Here is a 24,560-nt window from a genome sequence, read left to right on the forward strand (position 1 = left end):
TGATCAACTCTAAGTGCATCTAAACCTTGAGTTGTAGATGTGTGTTCACCTTATATAGGGTCATAAAACCTCGTGGCTAAAGCAAGGGCTGAAAGGACGACCCCAACCACCAGCACATCCTCAGGGCTGGGGCATGGCTGTCTCTATGGGCTTGGGGAGCTGTTAGTGGCATGTGGCATCCTCACATGGTAGTGGTGGCTGGAGGAGGGCTGGCACAGGGCAGTGCTCACCGGAGGAGCCGCCTCGTTGCATCACTGCCCCTCGGACAGAAAGGAGGTGCCAGCAGTGCCGGGAGCCATTGTGGCCACGCTATGGGGCAGCTGCTATGGAGCTGCGTGCTGTGGGGACTCTGGGTGCTGCCAGGTGAGTGCCGGGGTCGTCCGCGTCATTGGGGCAGCTGGGCACACCACGGTGCCAAGGTGGCGTGGGGCTCTGTCCTGCAGCAGCCTGCATGGTGGGGAGGAGAGATGGGCATCCGGTGGATTACAGTGGGAACCAAAGGGCCGGTTGCTCAACCTGCCCTTGCTCACACCCAAGCCCCACCAGGGAAGTCGGGAGCAGTGGGCACGGGGCCCCTTGTCCCAGCACAGGACTCAGCAGAGCTGGTTGGCAGCTCCCACATGCCTGACAGCATCAGTGCCAAACAACATCTGGATATATCACCCACTGTGCCCAAGCTGGGTATGTGCCAGCTGTCCCCTGGCCGAGCGGAGCAGCCCTCTTCCCTCAGGGATGGTTCAGGTAATGCCGGATTGGAGCTGATCGCTGCCCACCAGGGAGCTCAGCCCAGTGCTCAGGTGAGCAGTGTGTGGAATTGCCTTCTGTCTCCTCACAGGCAGTGCAGTGCCGCAGATGGTGCTGGCAGCACTGGACCTCATGAGCTCTAGCGAGGAGCAGGAGATGCCTTCTAGTGCAGCAGGCTCTGGGGGAGCAGCAGGATGGGATGGTCCCCAGGCAGGGCTTCCCTACCCAGAACAAACCAACTTGCTGACCATGGCTCCTGGCACCACTCAAAACTCATCCCCTCTTCCAGGAGGGCACTCAATGGCTGTAACCCATGGGAAGAGGGATGCAGAGCCACCTACAGCCACGCTGACCCCAGCTCCGCATGTGCCCACGGAGGAGGGGACAGACTCCCCAGTGCTACTGGGCAGCAGCAGCACTCCCACAAAGTCTGAGGAAGAACACAATGCTCTGCAGAGCACAGCTGGGCAGCCCACACCAGGTACAGCTGTACCTCTACGAGAAGAGATTGTGGACAAGGAACATGAAAGTGCCACCAGCATGTTGACAGGAGGTGTCCCAGCACCCAGTGGAGGTTTGTTACCATCGGTGACACTCATCCCTGCAAATCCTCTGGTGCTGGGGACAGAAGCACCTTCCTCAGCCACCAGCACAGCGACTGATGGTGATGGGTTGGTGCAGACTCACAGTGCTGTCACTGCGGAGGGGACACTGGGAGCAGCACAGGCCACAGTGCTGTCTGATGTCCAACACAGCACAGGGACATCACCCCACTCCCTCACCTGGATCCCAGCTGAGCCTTTCACAGCCGCTGTGCACCTGTCCCAGGAGGTGACACCAGGCCTGGACGAGGACACCTCTCCTCTTGTCACAGCAGCCAGCATGAGAGCGGGGGACACAGAGCCTGCATCAACCACGTCTGACCGTGTCACATCTCCTGCTGTGCCAGCAACCACAGGGACTGCCCATCATGATGGAATACAGGAATCAGGGACTGTGATTCCCCCAGGCACAGCATCAGAGGCGGTCACCCCTTCTCCTGCCACCAACAGTATCAGCGAGCCCACAGCCCCAGGTCTTCCAGCCCCTGGCACAGCTGAAGATGGGCTGCACAGAGACACTGCCATCACCCACCCCCACGTCAGCTCTCAGCTCCATACCACCACTGTACCAGCTCCAGGCACACCAACCACAGCCATGGATGTCACCACAGCATCGCATGCACCTACTGCCCTGTTTCCAGCCCTGGGCAGTGCTGAGATGGTGTCTGTCACTGCTGAAGCAACTGAAGGCACTGCTGTCCTGCAGACTGAGGGCACTCCAATGGAACTGGGCATGGGGACTGTCTCCAGTGCGGTCACTGCTGCATCACTCCCAGATGGTGTCCCTGGAGGAGGATACAGCACCGGGACCCAGGCAGTGACAGCTGCACCCACTACCCACCCCGATGGCAGCACCCCTGGATGGGCACGTCAGACAAGGACTCCAAGCTTTGGCACTGACTCATATGGACCAGCCATGGGCATGCAGTCAGCATCTCCACATGTACCCATGGAGAAGGGGCCGAGTACCCCAGTGCCACTGGGCAGCAGCACCACTCCCACAAGCCCTGTGGGGTCACCCAGGGCTCTGCAGAGCACAGCTGGGCAGCCCACACCAGGTACAGCTGTACCTCTACAAGAAGGGATCGTGGGCCTGGAACATGTAAGTGCCACCAGCATGTTGACAGGAGGTGTCCCAGCACCCAGTGGAGGTTTGTTACCATCGGTGACACTCATCCCTGCAAATCCTCTAGTGCTGGGAACAGAAGCACCTTCCTCAGCCACCAGCACAGCGACTGATGGTGATGGGTTGGTGCAGACTCACAGTGCGGTCACTGCAGAGGGGACACTGGGAACACCACAGGCCACAGTGCTGTCTGATGTCCAACACAGCACGGGGACATCACCCCACTCCCTCACCTGGATCCCAGCTGAGCCTTTCACAGCCGCTGTGCACCTGTCCCAGGAGGTGACACCAGGCCTGGATGAGGCCACCTCTCCTCTTGTCACAGCAGCCAGCATCAGAGCGGGGGACACAGAGCCTGCATCAACCACGTCTGACCGTGTCACATCTCCTGCTGTGCCAGCAACCACAGGATCTCCCCATCATGATGGAATACAGAAGTCAGGGACCGTGATTCCCCCAGGCACAGCCTCAGCAGCAATCACCCCTTCTCCTGCCACCAACAGTATCAGCGAGCCCAGAGTCCCAGGTCTTCCAGCCCCTGGCACAGCTGAAGATGGGCTGCACAGAGACACTGCCATCACCCACCCCCATGTCAGCTCTCAGCTCCATGCCTCCACCACTGTACCAGCTCCTGGCACACCAACCATGGCCATGGTTGTCACCACAGCATCACATGCACCTACTGCCCTGTTTCCAGCCCTGGGCAGTGCTGAGATGGTGTCTGTCACTGCTGAAGCCACCATGGGCACTGCTGTCCTGCAGACTGAGGGCACTCCAATGGAACTGGGCATGGGGACTGTCTCCAGTGTGGTCACTGCTGCATCACTCCCAGATGGTGTCCCTGGAGGAGGATTCAGCACCAGGACACAGGCAGTGGCATTTGCATCTACTACCCACCCCAGCAGTATCACCTTTGGACGGGCAGGTCAGACAAGGACTCCAAGCTTTGGCACTGACTCATATGGACCATCCATGGGCGTGCAGTCAGCATCTCCACATGTACCCATGGAGAAGGGGCTGAGTACCCCAGTGCCACTGGGCAGCAGCACCACTCCCACAAAGCCTGTGGGGTCACCCAGGGCTCTGCAGAGCACAGCTGGGCAGCCCACACCAGGTACAGCTGTACCTCTACAAGAAGGGATCATGGACCTGGAACATGAAAGTGCCACCAGCATGTTGACAGGAGGTGTCCCAGCACCCAGTGGAGGTTTGTCACAACCAGTGACACTCATCCCTGCAAATCCTCTAGTGCTGGGAACAGAAGCACCTTCCTCATCCACCAGCACAGCGACTGATGGTGATGGGTTGGTGCAGACTCACAGTGCTGTCACTGCGGAGGGGACACTGGGAACAGCACAGGCCACAGTGCTGTCTGATGTCCAACACAGCACAGGGACATCACCCCACTCCTTCACCTGGATCCCAGCTGAGCCTTTCACAGCCGCTGTGCACCTGTCCCAGGAGGTGACACCAGGCCTGGATGAGGCCACCTCTCCTCTTGTCACAGCAGCCAGCATGAGAGCGGGGGACACAGAGCCTGCATCAACCACGTCTGACCGTGTCACATCTCCTGCTGTGCCAGCAACCACAGGATCTCCCGATCATGATGGAATACAGAAGCCAGGGACCGTGATTCCCCCAGGCACAGCATCAGAGGCGGTCACCCCTTCTCCTGCCACCAACAGTATCAGCGAGCCCACAGTCCCAGGTCTTCCAGCCCCTGGCACAGCTGAAGATGGGCTGCACAGAGACACTGCCATCACCCACCCCCATGTCACCTCCCAGCTCCATACCACCCCTGTACCAGCTCCAGGCATGCCAACCACAGCCATTGATGTCACCACAGCATCGCATGTACTCACTGCCCCTTTTCCAGCCCTGGGCAGTGCTGAGACAGCATCCATCAGTACTGAAGCAACCGCAGGCACTGCTGTCCTGCAGACTGAGGGCTCCTCGATGGGGCTGGATATGGGGACAGTCCCCAGCATGGTCCCTGCCGTATCACCCCCCGATTACAGCACAGTTGGGCGAATAATGGGGTCAGTGACTCTGGGATTGGGCAGCAGCACACAGGCATCAACAGCCTCAGTCCCAGCTGGAAACCCCACAGTGGATGTCCCTGCAGCCACAGCCAACACTGAGAGCACTTCTGTGGTGTCAGCACAACCAGAACCATATCCTTCTAGTGCCAGCACCACTGCTCAGCTGGGCACAACCACAGCAATCCACAGCCATAGCCTTGCTCGGCTGACAGTGAACATGGACACCTTCTCAGCTACCAACCCCGTGGCCGGAGATGCTGTGCTGGGTAACAAAAGGACCATCCCAGTGTCACCATCTGCAGTGGGCAGCCAACATCCTCCCACGTCCCTGGCATCAGTCACACCACTGTCCCCTGCCCTCAGTCGTGGTGCAGCTGAGCAAGGTGTGAGCAGTCTGGCAGTGGTGGCATCCTCTGCCACACCGACCGTGGTGGCATCCATCACACCCAGTGCCAGTGTCACTGGTCCAGCAGTGGTGGCATCATCCGTCACACCCAGCGTCAGTGCCACTGTTCGAGCACAGGGAACAGGAGATGCTTCTCTCAGTAGGGTCACAACACCCTCCTCCTCTGTTCCCAGCATCTCTCTGGGTCCACACAGCCCCCATGTCACCCCAGGGACACCCATCAAGGCCACCAGCAGTCCCCGTGACCCAGCCTTGAGGGATTCCAGCACACACACATGGGAAGCCACAGCCATGTCCTGGAAGGACACTGTCCCCTCCAGCAATGCCGTAACACCAGCTGGCTCACCCAGCATTGATACCTCTATGGTGACCAGGCACACCACGGTGTCATCTCCTACAGCAAAGGTCACCATCAGTGCCCAGTCCCATTCTGCCATGTACAATGTCCCCACTGCTCTGACAGCAACAAACCACAAAGTCACCTCTGTGTTTGCTGCCATGTCCATCCCTGCCAAGGGCACACCAGCAGCCAGCAGCCCTACCAGTGCAGCTCCAGGCTCAGGGGCACAGAATGGACCAACCACAGCACCAGGGACATCTGTTTATGCCACCTCCCAGAATCCTGTGTCCAAGCCTGGCACTAAGCTCGGTAAGTCAATTTTCTTCCGCTTTCCCAACATGAAGGGGAGGAGGGGACCCTTATTTTCACAGCTTAAGGGTGAGAATTCACTTAATACCTGCTCACATCCTTGCCCACCCCTGGCCATGCTCTTACCCCGGAGGCAATGAGCATCTGCAGGCACACTCCCCCACCGTATGGACGTGTCAGGGTTCATATTGGGTCCATTATTCACAGCATTTCAACCCAAAATCAGAGGAGTCACAGAGAATAAAGTGCCTCATTTCCTCCAGATGCAATCCCTGCCTCCTGAGTCACCGCAAAGCCAAATTGGGTTAAAAATCACAATGGCATTTGGGGGGGGGGGGGGGGGAGAGGGGAGTAGTCATCTTTGGGGATGGCTCTTGGGATTCAAGCAGGGAGGAGGGACCCAGTGCCAAAATCACACCCCAGGGTGAGGAGAAATGAAAGCTGGAGCAGAAGTTAATTGTTTAATTGTTTCTAACCGCCCCAATTAATGTCCTGCCTGTGTCAGCCCCGGCAGTGTCACTGTACCCATTTGGGGCAGCAGAAGGGGACACAGAGTGCGTCCAGAGGACAGTGGACTTTAACTCCCCACTGCTGAGGCCAGAGATCGGATTCCCCTTGGGGAAAGCACTGCGGGACACCCTCTACGTGAGTTCATGTGCCTATATAAGGGCTGTGCAGCCTGTTCTGTAAGAAAAAATAGCAACCAATCCACACAAATGGAACAGAAACCTGATTTAATGTTGGTTTTTTTCACCAGCTAAAATTACTTTTTTCTTCTGCTTGTATGCATGTGGGTACAACCTAACCTGTCATCCTGCTCAGTTTACAGACAATGGACAAATCATTTTCCCACCCACGAACAGCCACGTCCCTTCCAACCCCCACCCCCCATCCCAGGGCTTCAGTGGCCACGAGGCTTTACCCATGGTGGCCGCCTTTTGGGATGATGCGGATTTCTCTCGCGGTGTTGGCACCACCTGGTACCAGGTCAGGGTCATTGGGGACCTACAGGTTGTGACCCTGTTCCCCCCCAGTCCTCACCTACTGAAACCCCCCTGCAACCCACAGGAGTACCCCACCCTCGGCTCCATCCAAGATCCTCTTGTCCACGACGTGGAAGCAAAGATTCAGAAATACCTGCAGGTGCCATACTCTGCTAAATGGACCCTGAAGGTGACATGGGAGAAGGCTCTGGCGTACCCGTCCCATTTGGATGACACACAGGTGATGAAGGGGGCTGTCACTAACAACAGATGGGGTGCAGCAGTGGGGTGCTAATGGGTCTCCATGGGTTCCCCAGACCAACACATACCAGGCGGTACTCTCCACTGATGGGAGCCGCTCCTTCGCCCTGCTGCTGTACCAGGATGGTGGCATGAGGTGGGACTATGCTGGGCTGGCAGCCAGGGATGCGCTCATCGGCTTCTCCAGGTGCTGTGTCCCTCTGTGTGTGTGTCCCCAGAGAGACCCCCACCTCTCACCTCTAAAATAGCCATGTCCCTTTTCAAGCTTCACTCTCCAAGGAAAATCCACAAAGCTGCCCAGCTCCGACTGGAAACTCCTGCCCACAGTGTACTGTGTGCAGGAACATAACCCTAACCTAACTCTAACCTAACCCTAGGGATCCTCTCTTTATCTAGTGGTGATGGCTATGCCCAGAACAGCGAGCTGACCAAAGAGCCACCAGCTGTGAGGTACCGTCCAGACCAGCACCACAGCTCCAGCACTGGTATGGCACCAAGAGAGATCCTCAGTCCACTGCTGGGGGGGATGGATGGTGTTGGGACCCTCTTTCTGTACAAGCCCCACTGTGGGGTTTCAATGGTTGCTGCAGTCTTGCTGTGCTTTCTTCCTGTTGCCCCCCAGATGTGCGTGGGCTCTGGCTGTTCCGACTGGACAGCCACAGCCAGGTGAACTACAGGCTGCAGTGCCTGGCATGGCTGCAGGCACAGCCACCACCATCCACCTGGAGCATGGAGCTGCCACCCTGCCCCTGCTCACGGCCCCAGGCAGAGCTGGACCCCCGATATCGCCGGAGCAGAAGTGCTGAGTCCCCTCCTGCACCTGGGGTGCCCACTGTACCCCAAAATACTTCAGATCTCTTTGTGACAGTGCTGCGCACCACATCCCCCAGCCAAATGGGAGCTGGGGTGCGGTGTGTGTACCATGGCACAGGGTTCTTGGAAGGATGGTTGGAGAGATTCTGGAGCCCACCCGCTGACCCTTCAGACAGTGAGTGAGCACTGCCCTGTCCCAGCCCTAAAGCACCCCCAGGGTCAGCCTGCGCTCTGCAGGAACAGTGGGACCCCCACGCCCCCAGTACCCAGACACTGTATCCCCACAGATGGGGAGCTGGAGGCATTTGAATGGTGTTGCCAGCATGTGGGGAAGCCTCATTTCTGCACCATGTACAGCGAGAAGAGACCAAGAGTTGGCTGTGAGGGATATGTGCCACCCACCAATGGTAGGTCCCCTTCCCCTGTGGTGGGGCACTGAGCAGGTAGCATGGCCATACCCATGTAGACTGTGGTTTGCAGTATCCAAGTGGAGACTGCTGAGCACTGTGGTTTGCTTTCCTCCATGCAATGACTCCAGCATCTGCTTTTCTTTCTCTTCTCAAAACAACTCAATTTCCTTTGAACCACAGGCAATGCCTTTGGGGACCCCCACATCACCACCCTGGATGGCCTCACCTACACCTTCAATGCACTCGGGGACTTTGTGCTGCTGCTGGCCAGCGATGCCCACACCAGCTTTGTGCTTCAAGGGCGCATGGCCCGCACTGGCACAGCCCAGGCCACCAACTTCATGGCTTTCGTTGCCCAGTACACCACCACCACCCCCACAACAGTGAGTAGAGCTGCTCTCTGCACCCCTTTTGGTAAGTGATATCTTCCATTGTCACCAAAGCAGCCCTTGAGAGAGCTCTGAGCCTGGAGCCCACACGTTGCAATGGTCAACCACTGATGGTCAGCCATGAAGCCCCAATGTGCCCTGTGACTGTAGCAGCAGAGGGCACTCACCGTCTTTACCCATGCAGCCATCTAAGCTGTGCTGTCATATGTTTGCTGGGGCAAAGACATCTTCCAGGATAAGCACCTCTTCTGGCGGACAGGGTCCAGCAGTGTGTCCTCAGCAGGAGGTGGGGAGGACAAGCAGGAGGGCCATCCTGAGCAGTTATCCATTTGCAGGTTGAGTGGACCTTGGGGAGCCATAATAAGGTCCAAGTTCTGGTGAACTACAAAACCATCCAGTTTTCTTATTCCCAAGGTAAGGTGGATGTGGTGTTAAATGTTAACTGTATCTGAGGGGAATCACGGGTATATCCATCCCACAGGAACTTGGCAAGTGTGGGTGGGAATGCTCCCCTCCCTGAATTCAGAGACATCATTTCAGATCCCAGACTCAAGTGGGCTCCCTCTGTGTCTTCTTTCACAGACATGGATGCTGAGGTGTACTACAGCCCCGGTGTCCTGCTGGTCAACACCTCCTCCATCACGGCCGTCTTTGATGGGACCATCTCCATCTCCGTCTCAGCCAGCTCTGGGATGCTCAGTGCAGTATGCAGCCTGCTGGAGCAGTACCACAATGGCACCAGGGGCCTGCTGGGTGAGGATCCTGCCAGCATCCCCTCACCTCTCCTCCAGCACTGCTGCAGGGCCAGGGACAAGGTCCCCTTCCCAGCCCATAGCTGCTGGCAGACCTACAGGGACTCTAATCTCACAGTGAATTTCCACCAGGTGTATGGAACCACAACCCAGCAGATGACTTGCAGATGCCAAATGGAACCAACATCCCTGTAAACAGCAGTGAGGAAGATATATTTAAGTATGGGATGACCTGTAAGTCTGAGCTTGGGAACCAGCCTGGCCATCCCACACTCTGACACCTTCTGGCCATGCACTGGCTGGGGAGATTTGGACACTGAGCAAAACTAGTGCTAATGGAGCGTTTCAGTCTTTTCACCACCACATGGAAACCAGCCCTAAAAAGAGCTAACCTTAAAAACACGAGGTCCTGTCCATGACGTGCTCTCTTGCAGGGTCTGTTGGAGAGAACAGCCTGTTTGCCCAGCCCCTGGCTGCACCAGTAGGAACCTTCAACCCCATCTTCTTGTCTGAGCTGCTACAGGAGAACCAAAGCCATTATCAGCTGGCAGCCTCGCAGTGCCACGGCTGCAGGGAATGCATCTATGACATGCTGAGCACAGGGGATGTGGCCCTGGGCCTGGCCACCCAAAGCCTGGTGGAGGACTTCCAGAAGAGAAAGGCAGCACTCAGTAAGTGGGGTGGGGTGTGGGGAACTGGGAAGAGCCCTGCTCCCTCCCTGGGGCTATATGAGGCAAGAAAGGTGCCACCAAGGTCTCGAGCTGCAGTGCATGGCTGGCTCATCTCCAGTCCTGGGAGATGCCACCAAAGTCTTGAGTTGCATGACATGACTGGCTGGTACTCAGGCCTGGGAGATGCCACCCAGAAGGGATTTTGTTGGGTGGCTGTGGCTACATCTGCCCAAGGCCACCTCATCACTGCAAGGTACATAGACCAAGGGATGCCAAGATCTCGTGGTGAGCACACAGGGCTGCTCTTCCCTCAGATGCTTTCCCTCCCATCATCACCGGCAGCCCATTGCTCACAGCATTCAGGACAGAACGAGTCACCAGGCAGTACCGAGCTGCAGGCCCAGGAGTACGCTTTGTCCCTCATATCTCACCACAGCTCAACATATCAGGTAGGGATGGAGAGAGGGGACAGGATGTTGGCAGGACGGGCACTGAACAGATGTTGTGTTCCGAATGGAACTGCTCCAGGAGGGCTGGGACGTGACCACTGCCACATCCCCCCTCTTCCTCCGCTTCCTGCAGAGGACGGCATGCTGACGTGGGAGCCCCGTGGGACAGCCCCGCTCAGCATCACCCTGCAGGCTGTCAGCCCTCACCTCCCCCCAGCCCTCCTGCAGCTCAGCTTCACCCTGTGCAGCTGCCGCAGCATCCAGCAGTGTGACTACAGCAGCACGACCACCGTCGCCAACTCCTTCTTGCAGGTAGCAAAGCCCTGGGATGCCACCAGCCCCATCACATCCATCCTCATGTCCCCTAAGCCAGTGTCACAATCCCTTGGCAGCTGGCAGCCTGCATGTGTGACGATGGATATTGGGGCTCCTTCTGCCAGCACGCACCAGACCCCTGTGCCCAGGGCTGCTTCCCTGGGGTGGGCTGTGACCCACACACCGGCTGTGGTCCCTGCCCACCTGGGCTGACCGGCGATGGGCTGCACTGTGCAGGTGATGTGGGCTCGTTATGGCAATGAGCACTGGGGCCTTGAGGGGTTTCTCTCGGTGCCACTCTGCATTGCACTGCAGATATTGATGAGTGTGTGCAGAAGGCAGCATGTCAGGGGAACCTCACCTGCACCAACACTGTGGGCAGCTATACCTGCTTCTGCCCCAGCGACCCAGGTGAGTGTGAGCATCCTGGGATGCATGGCTTTGCATGGGGAAACCAGCAAAACACCTCGGCTCCAAAAAGCAATGTCTGCTTCCTGCACTGTGTTCCCTTCGCACAGGGGAGGGTCTGGGATACGGCACTGCCTGCAGGTCCCACTCCTGCCCTGTGGGCTTCTGCAGCAACGGGGGACGCTGCCGCCTGCATCCCCCCTCCTGTACACCCACCTGTGAGTGTCCCCCAGCATTTACTGACCAGCACTGCGTGGTGGCAGGAGGGGACTTTCAGCCCTTGGCCAGCACAGGTGGGTGCTGAGCCCCATTTGGGGCTGCCACCCATCCCAACTCACCCAGCCCTGAGACACAAAGTCACCACTACACTGTTGTCCCCAGACCTGCCCCAGAGGAGCGTGTTGCTGTGGGTTAGTGCAATGCAAAGTGCCACAGCTGAGGAAGTCAATGCCACGGTGTGTAGTGGTGGGGGAAGGGCTGTTGTTTGGGGGCAGGTGGGATGTTTCAGCTTGGACTGCACTTGCATTGCCCCCCAGGGATCCAGCTCCATGTGCCCCAGTCCTGAGCGGCCTTTGGAGCTGGGGTATAGGGTCACAGCCCTCATAAACCTCCCCCAAAATCCCTTGGTGCAGGTCGCAGCCATCCTGGGCTCCCTGGAAGTGAAGGTGTTTTGGAGTAACACCAACATCACCCGCATGTGAGTGCTGAGCAGACAGGACAGGGCTTGGAATACAAAGAGTTTTGCCCCTAAGGTTCTGCTTTTCCAGCCCCAGTGCTGCTAAACCCTTACAGCAGTGATCCCCTGCCCTTCATTTCCCCATAACTCATGGAGAAACTGAGGACAGCATCCATATTCTCTCCCATCAGGACAGCCGATGGCCTCACCTTTGCTGTGGTGGCCGAATTTACCTACAACAGCAGCAGCTTTGTTATCTGGTTCCTGAATGAGGAGCTGACAGCAGCCATCACCACTGCTTTCAATGGGCAGAGGGCACGGCGAGAGGCGGGTGCACGTCTCCCCTTTGCACACCTGCACCTGGACAACATCACGGACCTGGTGAAATGTGAGTGCCCCAGTAACAAGGATGGTGGGACCACCGTGGCCATCCCCTGCCACCCAGTGCACCCTGTTTGGAGGTGGTTTGGTGCTGATTGCCACCAAGGGGTCCTGGGGATGCACCTAGTGGTGATGCTGCCCCAATCCCCCATGCATGGACCAATTCCTCTGCAGTATCGGTCCCTGAGCTGCGGCACTACTTCTCCTGCACACTGTATGGCTATGAGGGTTACCAGCTCGACTATGTGGGGAATGTCGGATTGATCTGCATCTCCCCCTGCAAGAAGGGCTACTGCCAGCATGGCGGCCACTGCCAGCACCTGCCTGAGGGTCCCACATGCAGGTAGCTGTGACACTGGGGTGGGTGATGTCACCCTGCACAGTCACTCACTCCTCCCTGTATCCAAATCTCTGTCCCCTCCACAGCTGTGTGCCTTTCTCCATCTTCTCCCCGGGTGGTGCCCGCTGTGAGCAGCTCGCTGTCAGCCTCGCTGCCTTCATCAGCATCTTGGTGGGGGCCCTGGCACTGCTCTGCCTCCTGCTCTCCATTGCCTGCTTGGCTGCGCATCTCTGCCGTCGGCACCAGGAGCTCCAGGGGTGAGTGAGGGCTTGAGGCTGGGCCCATAAAGGTGGGTGCTGTGGGGCAGGGAGTTGAGGGTGGGTGTCAGGAGGAACTTTGCCATGCTGAATAAGTGGAAAATCCATCCCAGGTAGGGGACAGGGGTGATTTGGGGAAGGTGCCTGAGCCCCTTCAGCATCATCCACCCCATTTGCAGTTATCTGCTGCAATGAGGAGTGACAATCAGCTTCCTTCTCCTCCATGTCAGGGAGCAGTCACATTTCTTCCCTGTCCCACCCTGTGTTTGATTACAGAAGGGCTTTCTGTTGATTTTAATTTGAATGCCATCCAAATGATTTCCCCTGAAATTCACGTGTTGCTGGGAGGAGCAGGTCTGGAGCAAGAAATAAAGAGCATTGAGGGGGGAGAGCTGGCTGGGGGGGAGTGCCAACAACCCATCCCCACCTCCACCCTTTCCTTGGTGTGGGATGTGTGGGGTGAGAAGCTCTGCATCTGAGCTCCCAGTGTGTCAGAGCATATGTTTGCATTTGGGACAAGGAGAGAGATGGGGTGTGTGCAGGTGCTGGGGCTTTTTCTCCTCGGTGCTGGGGCACTGAGCACAAGGCAGGGGCTCTCCTGCCCCACCGATGTGTTGTTCCCATTCTGTCCTCCTCTCCTAGGACCAAAGGGACCTTCTGGAGGCAGCGGCCATTCTCCTGTGAGTACACCCCCAGCTTGCATTGTACCCCAGCTCTGATCTGTGGGGCAGGCAGTGGAGTGGCCCTATGCCCCCCAGCTGTCCCCACAGAGCTCCCCCAGCTCTTTTCTTCCTCATCCCAGCCCTGATGAAGGCAGAAGAGGGGGCAGAGGCCTCAGGAAGGCTCTGGGAACCACAGCTCTGGGCCATTGATCCATCCATCCAGGTGTGCCTGGGGTCACTGTCCTTGTGTGTGGGACAGCACAGCCATGTCCTCACCCCAGAGCTCAAAGTCTGCCTGGGATGCTGGGGACAGCAGAATCTGCACTGCTCAGTGCAGGAGTTGTGCAACCCAAACACTGCTTGTCCTGTGTCCTTTCTTGCAGATGCGGATCAAGAGACCCCATGTCCTGCCTCCAAATCAACGCACTGTGCAGCCCTAGCATGCTCTGCTCCCAGTGGTGGGGCAGCAAGAGGGGGCTCTGTGCACAGGAAGGAGATGGAGCATACAAGGCTGTGGGATATGGCTGTGCCACGAGGATATGGGTCACCAAAGCAATAGGACCTTCTGCTGAGGACCTGAAGAGGTGATCGGGGCCATTCATAGGAGTGTCTACGACAGGGCGTGCACCTGCACCGTGCAACCAGACCCAGCAATCACACCTTATTATGAACAAAACAGAATAAAAATGAGATGAGGGCATTGTGCTGAGTGACGCGTGCACCCCCAGCTCTCAACATCAGGGCACACAAACCAGTCCCTGCTCCGAGCCCAATCCCATCCCACCCACCAGAGAAGTGGCTGCACTTCACTGGTGATGCTCAGACCCTTTGATGCTTTATTGAAGGAATGCAATGTGACAAGAATTTTGGTGCTTTTGCAACAATTCAGGTGTTCTCACACATGTAATATTATATTTCTCCCATTATTTCCGATCACAGGGTCAAACCTATGCAAGGTGAAAAGCCCCAGGTGCTGGGGGCCAAAATCCCCTGTGGTGCCATTCCCAGATAGGAGAACAGGGATGAGGGACATGGTGATAGTGCCACAGTGCTTGTCCCATCACTGGGGGAGCAGGGACATGCAAGGGACACATAGGAGTGCTGGGTACAAATGGGAGTGAAGGGTTTGGAAGATCATCAGTGGCCCAGAGTGTGTTGTGTGCATGTGACCTGCAAGTTACTCCTCATCATCATCTGCAAGGAGATAACAAATGGTGAGAGCTCAGCCCCTGCCTCTCCTGGGCATGGGGTGAGCCTGGGACCCCCTGAGCCCCTCACCTCTCTGCTCCTCTGAGTCGCTGTCTTCTGAGGAATCCTCTGTGGATTGCAAGAAAGACCAAAGCTCAGCCCACACCCACAAATGCTGCCTGTGTCTTTCCTCCCCTCCCCATGTCCTGCATTGTCCAGCTCCACGGTGCTGTGTGTTACCCAGAGCACAGCACCACCCTCCTCCAAACCCTTCCCTTCTCCTCTCAGGGCTCTCACTGCATTCACCATGGAGGAACTGGGGTGTCCCCCTCCAGCCCTGTGCACATGCAGGCAGGGAACCCACCTGCAATGGGTGCCTGGTACCCATCGCATCCAATCCGCGGTCTCTTCTCGTTGTAGAGGGCACAGAGGCGAGCACTCCCCGCTTGGTTGCAGCACCAATCATACAGCTTCAGCTCCTGGTCTGGGGGGAAGGAAGCACAAAATTGTGGGCTGGGAAAGGGAGAAGAGCAGGACCATCCACCATGTGTTCAGAGATGCGTTAGCTTACCACGATACGGGGACGCCTGTCGGGATGCCCTCCAGTACCTCTCCTGCCGTCCCTCCACCAGCTGCCCTTGGCCATCATACAGGCAGCGGACACCAGCACCACGTGAGTTGGGTGAGGCAGAGTGCAGCATGGAAACACGAGCAGAGCCCCAGCCTGGAGCAGGGATTCAATCAGCTCATTGGGCACTTTGGGGACACCCATGATGGATGCCATAGGTGCACAGGACACACACTGGGGGTGCCACTTGCCTCCACGGCTGCTCCTGAAGCGCAGGTCCTGCTGGCCTTGCTGCAGGGTGCATGGGCAGGCAGGCAGGTCCTGGCTCCATGCCTCAGGCTCCTGCTGCCTCCCCGTCCATGCCAGGCACTTCATGCGGTAGTTGATGCCCACACGGCTCTCCAGCTTGTACAGCCACAGCCCGCGGAGATCTGAATGGGGAATGGGAGATGGGACCGTGAGCAGCTCCAGCAGAAGATGAATGCTGATGTTGTTGGGTCCCCACCGTGGGACCCCAACACCAGGGAAATATTCAGGAAATGGGAGAGAGGCTTTTGCCAAGAAGAAATCTCTAAGAAATCCCATTACACCGAAAAGGGATGCACCATAACAGAACACCCCAAGGATGTTCCCAGAGTTTAGCTCATCTTCAGGGCATCACTCATACCCAGGGAACTCACTTTATGTGTCTGGGCAGAAGTGAACTCAGTGACCCCCCCAGCCTGGAGCTGTCAACATGGCCATGCAGAGCATCTTCCACCCCCCCAGCCCACATTCTCACCTGTGTTGTAGCCCCTGTAGCGGTCAGGGCGATATTTTGCAGCTGGAGATCCTTGGGTCAGGTCATCATTGCGGTAATACCCATCCCCACTGCACAGGAGGAAGGGGAACAGTCAGACATCATGGGCTGCACCACCCCAGCACAGTGTCCCTGTTATACCCTATACCTGGTGTAGCCGATCAGCACGTTGGTGACCGGCAGCTGGGTGTAGTCCCATTGCATGCCTCCATCCTGGTACAGGATCAGGACATAGGACCTGAAGCCATCAGTGGTGAGGACAGCCTGGTATGTGTTTGTCTGGGGAGAAGCACCGAAGACAGGTAAAGGGCTGAGCAAAAAATGGGACTGATGGTCAACCTAATGATGGGTTTAACACGAGGTCAACCTAATGGGGCTTCCTGAGAAATGGTTCATTTTGGCAATTGGACACCCTCAACTCGTAGGCCCATACCCTGTAGCTGTCACGTGTCCCATAAGCAGGCGCCTTCTCCCAGGTGATCTTCAGAGTCCAGGCTGCAGAGTAGGAAGACCTCAGGTAGCGCCGGACCTTCGCTTCCACATCACGAACAAATGGTGGCTTCTCTGAGTTCAGGGTGAGGAACTCCTGTGGGTTTGGGACACCAAGGGGTGAGACCCCAACGGGGCCATTTGTGATGCTGCAACCAGGGGTGTGGTTGCCATGAAGGGAAATGCCACCCATTCCCCGTTAGCTCTGCATCTCAAGGGGAATTAGTCACTTCAATGCAGTCACACACAAGGATGGCTTCACTGACCTGGTAGAAGGTGGTTCCGGTGCCTCTGGAGAAGTCAGCATTGTCCCAGAACACGGCGATCATGGAAACACCCTCATGACCAGTGAATCTATGGGCAGGTGGGTTGGGGAGCGTGAGGATGCTGCTGTCGGAGGCTGGGAAGATGATCTGCCCATTGTCTGTGAACTGAGCACAGGGGGATGGGGTTGGAGCTTTTCTACATCAGGCATTGGAAGGAGGTGCGCTCAGGGCAGCACGGACTCACATAGAGAGAATCATGCAGGGTTTTCCCAAATGGGAATCCAGTCTCAGGCTTGAAAAGTGGGGAATTGAAGTCCACTCTCCTTTGCACATACTCGTGATCATTCTCTCTTGGTCCGTACCCATAGAGAGGCACTGCTGGGACTGAAAGAGAACAACCAAATTCAGAAGAAATGTCCCTATAGAGAAACCCTTTGTGTTACGCCAGCAGAAATAATTTTGCTGTCAAGGTGACACCGGCTGGACATCAGGAGGATCGGGGCACACTGGGACACCCCGACCCTGCTCCCACACCTCTCCCTGCTCTAACTCTGCATCACCCACCTATGGGGAGTGGAGGCGGGGTTGGGGCAGCAGCCAGCTGTCCTGGAGCTGGGAGCATAGAGGACGATACATGGGTACCAACAGTGGACCCGTCGCTTGACCCCCAGCCCCATGAGCCCCATCTTGTCCCCAGGGCTGGGAACCGGGCTGCAGGACACAGCAGGGAGTGGGGTGGCAGAGGTGGACCCCCTTTGGCCTCCCCCTCGGACCAGGATGGATGCGGGGATGTTCACCCCACTGGCAGCCCCATGAGCTGGACTGGCAATGGTGGGGCCATCAGCATCCCCCCTGCCTACAGCTGCTTCAGGGACCCCATGCTGGAGGAGAGGCAGCAGCAGGGCAGCCCCACCCACAGCAGCAGCCCCCCATTTCCCTGCTGTCTACTCACTTGCTGAAACTGGAGAAGACTGCTGGGGGCTGGAGGCTGCTCCCTCCTTCAGGTTTTCTGTTTCAGATGTAGAAGGCAGAGCTGGAGCACTAGGGGCACGTTGGAGCTCTTCTCCCAGTGGTGCTGGCATCCCAGAAGCCATCTCATCCACAGGGGACCATGGCAGTTCTGGGGGGCTGCTCCCACTCTGGGTGCTGGAGGCAGAGGAGGGGCCTGAGCTGGGAACCGAGCTGTCCCCAGCCCCCTTGGAAGAGGAAGCTGCAGCCACCAGCGATGGGTTGGAGGCAGCTGGAGCCACTGGGACCAGGGGCTGTGTCTCCTGGGGGGAGGTGGGGATGGATGTGATCTGGATGGCAGTGCCCACCCCATTTCCCCCACTGGCAGAAGCTGACCCCTGGGCTGAGGGTCCCAGTTCCCCTCCAGTCAGCTCCACCACGTTGTCTTGGCTGAGTTTGTCTCCAGAAGGTCCGACGTTGGCACCGCTCTGAGTGATGGGGGGAAGGACGGATGTTTCCTTGTTGCCCTGGAGGGCAGCAGCCCCCAAGCCTGAGCTTGAGCCAACTCCATCAGCTCTGGAGATGCCTGCTCCTGTATCTGCTCCAGCAGCTGCTTCAGGTGGCAAAAGTCCATCAGCAGATGGTTCGGAAGATACAGAGTGCAGTGTAGCTCCCGGTCTTCCATCAGAGCCTGCAGCTGCTCCTGTCCCAGCCTGGTCCTGAGACTGCCCTGGAGCTTCTCCGTCTGCAGAGGCAGACTCAGCCCCATCACTCACTCCTCCTGCAGCAGGATGGAGCCCGGGTGCAGCACTCAGGGAAGGCTGCAGAGCACTGGGAGCACCACCTGCTCCTCCCAGACCACTTGGGCTGGCTATATCTGAAGCGGAGGGAGCTGTGAGTACATCACTAGGGGAAGCAGGACCTGATGGGGACAGAGCACCAGGCAGCAGGTCTGTCCCACCCGTCAGCCCAGTGCCTGGAGAGGAGCTCAGGGATGGTTCAGATGCAGCTGCACTGCTCACTCCTCCCAGCTTCTGTCCATCCTCTCCCAGCGCTGTCAGACCTGTGCCAGGCTGCACTCCAATACCAGGAGATGGTGGCCCTGCAGGTCCATACGATGCTGAGCCGGGGGCACCCAGCACCAAAGTAAATCCACTGTCTATCCCCTGGGCCCCAGGGAGACCTGTGTCCTCAGGAGCACCAGCTGCTGTGTCCCATGACTGTGACCCCCCCAGGGATGGGGGTACAGGTGCTCCTGGGGCAGCACCAAGGTCGGAGCTCACTGCTGTCTCTGCTCCATTGTTGGCCTCAAACCCAGCACCATCCACAGCAGCTGGAGGTGGGAGAGCAGCCCCAGGGGCACCGAGGGCCTCAGCAGGCAGGGGTCCTGATCCTGCAGCCCCAGAGAGGTCATGGCTGGGAGCTGCAGGGCTATTTGGGGACAGTGCTGGTGCCGGAGCTCCAACCCCAGGAGCTGGAGCAGGAGGCAGCTCAGTGTGCAGCACAGATCCTGATGGGGTGTCAGCAAGGCCCTGCTGGGTGCTACTCACTGCAGGGTTTGTGTCTGCATAGGGACTTTGGCTCTCTGGGATTCCTGCCTGTGCCACACCACCTGCACTGTTGGTCCCTTGTGCCACAGTGAGCTCTGGGCCACCTTCACCATATGGAGAGCCCTGGGATGGGATGGCAGAGCCAGGACCTGCTGCTGGGATGGGTGCAGCTGCTCCATCACTGTCTGAAATAGAGGGAACTGTAAGAACGTCATTTTGGGAGGCAGAGTTGGATGGGGAATTAGCACCAGGCAGCAGACCTGTTCCAGATGCCAGCCCAGCTCCTGGAGAGGAGCTCAGAGATGGATCAAATGCAGCCCCACTGCTCACTCCTCCCAGCCCTGTCAGACCTGTGCCAGGCTGCTCCGCAATGTCAGGTGATGGTGGCCCCACGGGTTCATATGCTGAACTGGGGGCATTCAATGCTGGACTAAATCCACTGCCTGGTTGCTCAGCTCCAGGTAGAGCTGTGTCCTCAGGAGCACCAGCTGCTGTGTCCCATGGCTGTGGTCCCCCGAGGGATGGGGGTACAGGTGCTTCTGGGGCAGCACCGAGGTCAGGGCTCACTGCTGTCTCTGCTCCATTGTTGGCCTCAATCCCAGCACCATCCACAGCAGCTGGAGGTGGGAGAGCAGCACCGGGGGCACCGAGGGCCTCAGCAGGCAGGGGTCCTGATCCTCCAGCTCCAGAGAGGTCGTGGCTGGGAGCTGCTGGACCATCTGGGGACAGTGCTGGTGCCAGGGCTCCTTCCCCAGGAGCTGGAACAGGGGACATCTCGGTGTGAAGCCCAGCTCCTGGTGTGGCATCAGAGGGACCCTGCTGGCTGCTGCTGTCTACAAAGATCACATCACTCTGGGGGCCTGTGTAGGCACTGCCATCCCCTGCATCTTCTGCCTGTGTTGTGTCCCCTTTGCCTGTGTCCCCTGATGCCTGTTGCCCTGCAGCAGGCAATGCTGCACCATCAGGTACAGAAGATGATGGGTTGGTGGCACCCAAAGCTGAACTCAAGCTGGTGTCAGGTCCATCAGCTCCTGGCATCCCCGGATCTGTGCCAGGCTGTGTCCCAAAGCTGGGTGATGGTGGTCCCATGGGTTCATATGCTGAGCTGGGGGCATCCAACACTGAATTGATGCCACTGTCTGGTCCCTGGGCCCCAGTTAGAGCTGTGTCCTCAGGAGCACCAGCTGCTGTGTCCCATGGCTGTGGTCCCCCAAGGGATGGGGGTACAGGTGCTTCTGGGGCAGCACCGAGGTCAGGGCTCACTGCTGTCTCTGCTCCATTGTTGGCCTCAATCCCAGCACCATCCACAGCAGCTGGAGGTGGGAGAGCAGCCCCAGGGGCACCAAGGTCCTCAGTAGGCAGGGGTCCTGATCCTCCAGAGAGGTCGTGGCTGGGAGCTGCTGGAGACAGTGCTGGTGCCAGGTCTCCTTCCCCAGGAGCTGGAACAGGGGACATCTCGGTGTGAAGCCCAGCTCCTGGTGTGGCATCAGAGGGGCCCTGCTGGCTGCTGCTATCTACGAAGATCACATCACTCTGGGGGCCTGTGTAGGCACTGCCATCCCCTGCATCTTCTGCCTGTGTTGTGTCCCCTTTGCCTGCGTCCCCTGGTGCCTGTTGTCCTGCACCATCAGGTACAGAAGATGATGGATTGGTGGCACCCAAAGCTGAGTTCAGACTGGTGTCAGGTCCATCAGCTCCTGGCATCCCCGGATCTGTGCCAGGCTGTGTCCCAAAGCTGGGTGATGGTGGTCCCATGGGTTCATATGCTGAGCTGGGGGCATCCAACACTGAATTGATGCCACTGTCTGGTCCCTGGGCCCCATTTAGAGCTGTGTCCTCAGGAGCACCAGCTGCTGTGTCCCATGGCTGTGGTCCCCCCAGGGATGGGGGTACAGGTGCTTCTGGGGCAGCACCGAGGTCAGGGCTCACTGCTGTCTCTGCACCATTGTTGGCCTCAATCCCAGCACCATCCACAGCAGCTGGAGGTGGGAGAGCAGCACCGGGGGCACCAAGGGCCTCAGCAGGCAGGGGTCCTGATCCTCCAGCTCCAGAGAGGTCGTGGCTGGGAGCTGCTGGAGACAGTGCTGGTGCCAGGTCTCCTTCCCCAGGAGCTGGAACAGGGGACATCTCGGTGTGAAGCCCAGCTCCTGGTGTGGCATCAGAGGGACCCTGCTGGCTGCTGCTATCTACGAAGATCACATCACTCTGGGGGCCTGTGTAGGCACTGCCATCCCCTGCATCTTCTGCCTGTGTTGTGTCCCCTTTGCCTGCATCCCCTGGTGCCTGTTGCCCTGCAGCAGGCAATGCTGCACCATCAGGTACAGAAGATGATGGGTTGGTGGCACCCAAAGCTGAGTTCAGACTGGTGCTGGGTCCATCAGCTGCTGTCCCCAATGGCTGTGACCCCTCTAGGGGCAGGGATGGAGATGCTCCTAAATCAGCACTGAAGTCAGGGCTCACCACTGCGTCTGTACCATCATCAGTTGCTGGAAGGGATCCGACTGCAACCACTGGGGCTGGGAAAGCAGTGCTGGGTGAACCAGAAGTGTCTGTGGTGGCCGGAGTATCAGCACCAGGCTGTGACTGCTCTTCTCCAATGGGGCTCAGCCCTGGGGGTGGCTGCAGGGAACTCTCGGCCAGATCCACAGCCCCTGTGGGCAGGGGCACACCAGTGTCCGTGGCTGGGACATCTGCATCACTCTGTACATGTGTTGCTGGCAGCAGGGTGGCTGTGTCCCCTCTCACCCCAGGTGCCTCGATCTCTGCCAGGGCTGAGCCAGGGCCAGATGTGAGCGCTGCTGGGGCTCCCTGCCTGTCCCCATCACCAGGTCCTAGCAAACTAGCAGGGCTCGGCCCTGCCTCTCCTGCAAGAAGGGAGCTTTGACTTGGGCTTTCTGCTGTTTCCAATGCTGTCACATTCTCTGGAGGCAGCTGGGGTGAATCAGCTGTGCTGAAGATGCCATTTGCTGCATCTCCCTCATCTCTGGATTCCAAAGCTCCCCATCCTGGGGTGTCACCCACAGTTCCACCCACAACCTCACCCCATGGTGTTGGGAGAAGCCCCCCAGTACCAGGGCTGTGGGCAAGTCCATCCCCTTGGCTGTCCCCTGGCAGGGTGGCACCTTCCACCTCTGCTCCTGCAGCTGGGGGCAGAGCAGTGACATGGGGGTTGCTGGTCATTGCCTGCACCTCTGCAGCTGATGGAATGGTGGCACTGGGGAGGAACATGGCATCAGCTGTGGACTCCAAGGCTGCTCCTGCCCTTGCTGTGGATGCTGGGATGTCTGCAAAGTCAGGGCTGCTCCCCAGGGGTGCAGCCATGGTGGCCTCTGTTACGTTCTGCTTGGTGCTGGGGGTAAAATTGGGCTGTGGGGTGACAATGATGGCAGCACCTACAGCAGCTTCCAAACCACTCTGGTATTTCTGTGTTGCATCAAGAGGTGCGGCCATGTCTGTCCCAGCCAGAGGGTCTCCAGTGGGTGCCTCTGTCATTGCCCCAGCGCTCAGGCCTGCATCTCTCTCTGCACCCAGAGGGGAGCTGTACGCAGTGGTGTCTGTCACCGAATCTGGCTCAGCCCAGGATGGGCTCTTGGTGGGACTCACAGGGATGCTCTCAGCCATCACGGTGTCACTGATAGTGCTTGTCCCCACAGTGCCCTGCAGCAGGGCAGTGGGCGCCTCGTTCTGCGATGGAGTGGCAGCAAATGGTCCCTCTGTGGTGACAGGGACAGCGGCGGTGGTCCCCAGCCCTGCATGGAGCACAGAGCAGAGCATTACAGTGAGGACAGGACCAGCAGTCCCTTAGCATGGGGATAGCAAGAGGGAGCACATGGGGTGGGTGGGAGGGCTGCACTGGGGATGACAGCAGGGTGACAGATGGGACATCCCTTCCCAGGAGCTCCCCTGGGCCAGAGTTGCAGGGGCTGATTTTGTGCCACCACAACAACCACCAGAGCAGACAACAGCACCCTGCAACATCACACCCAGGCTTATTTTTAGCACAGCGGTGCAACCACTGGAGGGACTAAGCTGGAGCTGGAGGATCTGCTGATACCTGGCTCTGGGTGGCTATAATTAGGGGAGCCCTAATTAGCACCCGGCAAGTGGGACTGGGTGCTCGGCCCTGGTGCTCCAGTCCATCAGGTTCCCTGCGGGCAGCCAGCCCTCAGCTCCCAGCTTGTTGCATGCCAGCAACCACGTGCCAGTTTGGTTCGTGGTCCTCAGTGTCTCCTGCCCATGTTATGGGGGTCCTCAACTTCCCTTCCACCCCCCTGCTTCCTCCCATTCCCCTTCCCTTCCTTCTTCCCCTTCCCCTTCTTGCCTTTCTCTCTGCTTCCTCTGTGAATGAATGATTTGCTGCATCAGCATGAGGGCTGAGGGATGAGATGAAGAAGCCCTGCTGCACTCCAGTGCAGCCTTCAGTGTCCTTGTGCAGGGCAATGCCATACCCCCTATAATACTTTCTTAGCTCTTCGGCTGCAAATGATCTCAAGCACTGGACTAGGAAAGGTTTCTGATGTATCCAGAAGGAAAAAAGCATCTCTCAGCCATACCCAATGGGTATAGAATAGCAGGAAAATATGGGACATACCATTCAGAATCCATAGGCAGAATCCCATGAAGGTCGGAAGCATCCATCCCCTGGTCCCCATGCCTCGGGCAGAACTCCGGGGCACTGGAAAGGAGGGGAGAGCAGCACAGAGCAGCTCCTGCAGCCGGAGTCCAACAGGTGTGGTCCTGCTCCAAGTCCCTCCTATTTATGGGGCTGGTGAAGGAGGCAGGTCCCCTCCCTCCCCCGCTGCTCTCCCACCACGTCCCCATCCCCAGTCCCATCCCACACAGCCTTCCCCCTCCCAAGGGCCACATGGGCTCAGCATCCACCTCCTTTTGCCCTCCCCTGGGGGCTGTGGGTTCCCCCATAGAGGAGCAGCCCCTTACAGATGTGGGTGGGTGGCATCACCCTACAGCCACCAACTGGAATTGCTGGGCCTTCTGTGCCCAGGGCAAGGATGCCAAACCCTGCCCAGCTCATGGCTTCCCCAGGAAGGTCTGAAAGTAGGGGAGGAAGGATTGGGACAGCCATGGGGTGACCCCAGAGGAGTCCCCCCCCCGATCTGGCTATGCCAGGTGTGGCAGCAGGCGATGGGCGGCGCTGCTCCCATTCCTCCCCTTACCCTCCTTTCCCCCACAGCCCCCATTCCCACTTTCCACCCGGGGCTTCCCAATGCACGGCATTGCACAACGCCCACCAGCGAATGCTCTGCGAATCAATTAAACGCTCCTTAACCAGCAATGCCCTCGGGCAGCTCCCTCATAGCGCCATTAGAGGTGTCGTCAGGCAGCAGCCGGGTACACGCTGTGCTGCCGGAGCCTTCATTAAGCAGGATGCGGTGGCACGGCCAGCGACACCCGGAGC

The 24,560-nt window shown here is 58.2% G+C and overlaps 2 protein-coding genes across 27 annotated transcripts; one reads left to right on the forward strand and one right to left on the reverse strand.

The window, feature by feature from the left end:
• The first annotated feature begins 32 nt into the window (after window positions 1-32).
• MUC4 (mucin 4, cell surface associated) lies at window positions 33-14,036 on the forward strand. 26 transcript variants are annotated; one of them, XM_085513089.1, is made up of 27 exons: window positions 33-741; window positions 836-5,569; window positions 6,075-6,214; window positions 6,392-6,556; window positions 6,638-6,793; window positions 6,870-7,000; window positions 7,210-7,298; window positions 7,436-7,801; window positions 7,914-8,033; window positions 8,217-8,419; window positions 8,761-8,839; window positions 9,008-9,178; window positions 9,310-9,411; window positions 9,612-9,848; window positions 10,163-10,297; window positions 10,431-10,609; window positions 10,690-10,849; window positions 10,928-11,023; window positions 11,131-11,313; window positions 11,402-11,475; window positions 11,653-11,717; window positions 11,888-12,084; window positions 12,252-12,420; window positions 12,504-12,674; window positions 13,317-13,354; window positions 13,477-13,559; window positions 13,720-14,036. In XM_085513089.1, the coding sequence occupies exons 1-27, from the start codon at window positions 171-173 to the stop codon at window positions 13,774-13,776; spliced, it is 8,871 nt and encodes a 2,956-aa protein (XP_085369215.1). In that variant the 5' UTR covers window positions 33-170; the 3' UTR covers window positions 13,777-14,036. The 26 variants fall into 26 exon arrangements, 12 of the variants coding, with proteins under 12 accessions (XP_085369215.1, XP_085369214.1, XP_085369216.1 ...); XR_014933240.1 differs by lacking the exon at window positions 12,252-12,420 and having other exon boundaries at window positions 13,720-13,776; XM_085513088.1 differs by lacking the exons at window positions 13,317-13,354; window positions 13,477-13,559.
• Window positions 14,037-14,149: 113 nt separating this feature from the next.
• LOC107318213 (uncharacterized) lies at window positions 14,150-23,887 on the reverse strand. The gene is made up of 12 exons (XM_015871790.3): window positions 23,736-23,887; window positions 17,599-22,893; window positions 16,891-17,030; window positions 16,647-16,811; window positions 16,325-16,477; window positions 16,040-16,170; window positions 15,874-15,962; window positions 15,344-15,523; window positions 15,096-15,248; window positions 14,889-15,008; window positions 14,615-14,653; window positions 14,150-14,530 (listed from the first exon to the last, which is right to left on the reverse strand). The coding sequence occupies exons 1-12, from the start codon at window positions 23,794-23,796 to the stop codon at window positions 14,514-14,516; spliced, it is 6,543 nt and encodes a 2,180-aa protein (XP_015727276.2). The 5' UTR covers window positions 23,797-23,887; the 3' UTR covers window positions 14,150-14,513.
• Between the last annotated feature and the right edge of the window lie 673 nt (window positions 23,888-24,560).

This window comes from Coturnix japonica, chromosome 12, assembly GCF_054131305.1.
Source record: "Coturnix japonica strain WE chromosome 12, WE-NBRP24, whole genome shotgun sequence".
Lineage (NCBI taxonomy): Eukaryota > Metazoa > Chordata > Aves > Galliformes > Phasianidae > Coturnix > Coturnix japonica.

Bases quoted from the DNA above. Each gene is read 5' to 3' on its own strand.
- MUC4 (XM_085513088.1), top strand. From the start codon at position 171: ATGTGGCATCCTCACATGGTAGTGGTGGCTGGAGGAGGGCTGGCACAG. The intron at 6,215-6,391 runs GTGAGTTCATGT...CATCCTGCTCAG, and splicing joins CACTGCGGGACACCCTCTAC to TTTACAGACAATGGACAAAT. The intron at 7,802-7,913 runs GTGAGTGAGCAC...GTATCCCCACAG, and splicing joins ACCCGCTGACCCTTCAGACA to ATGGGGAGCTGGAGGCATTT.
- LOC107318213 (XM_015871790.3), bottom strand. From the start codon at position 23,796: ATGGGGACCAGGGGATGGATGCTTCCGACCTTCATGGGATTCTGCCTA. The intron at 22,894-23,735 runs GTATGTCCCATA...TGCTCCATGCAG, and splicing joins CTGCCTATGGATTCTGAATG to GGCTGGGGACCACCGCCGCT. The intron at 15,249-15,343 runs GCAAGTGGCACC...TCCCTGCTCCAG, and splicing joins CTTCAGGAGCAGCCGTGGAG to GCTGGGGCTCTGCTCGTGTT.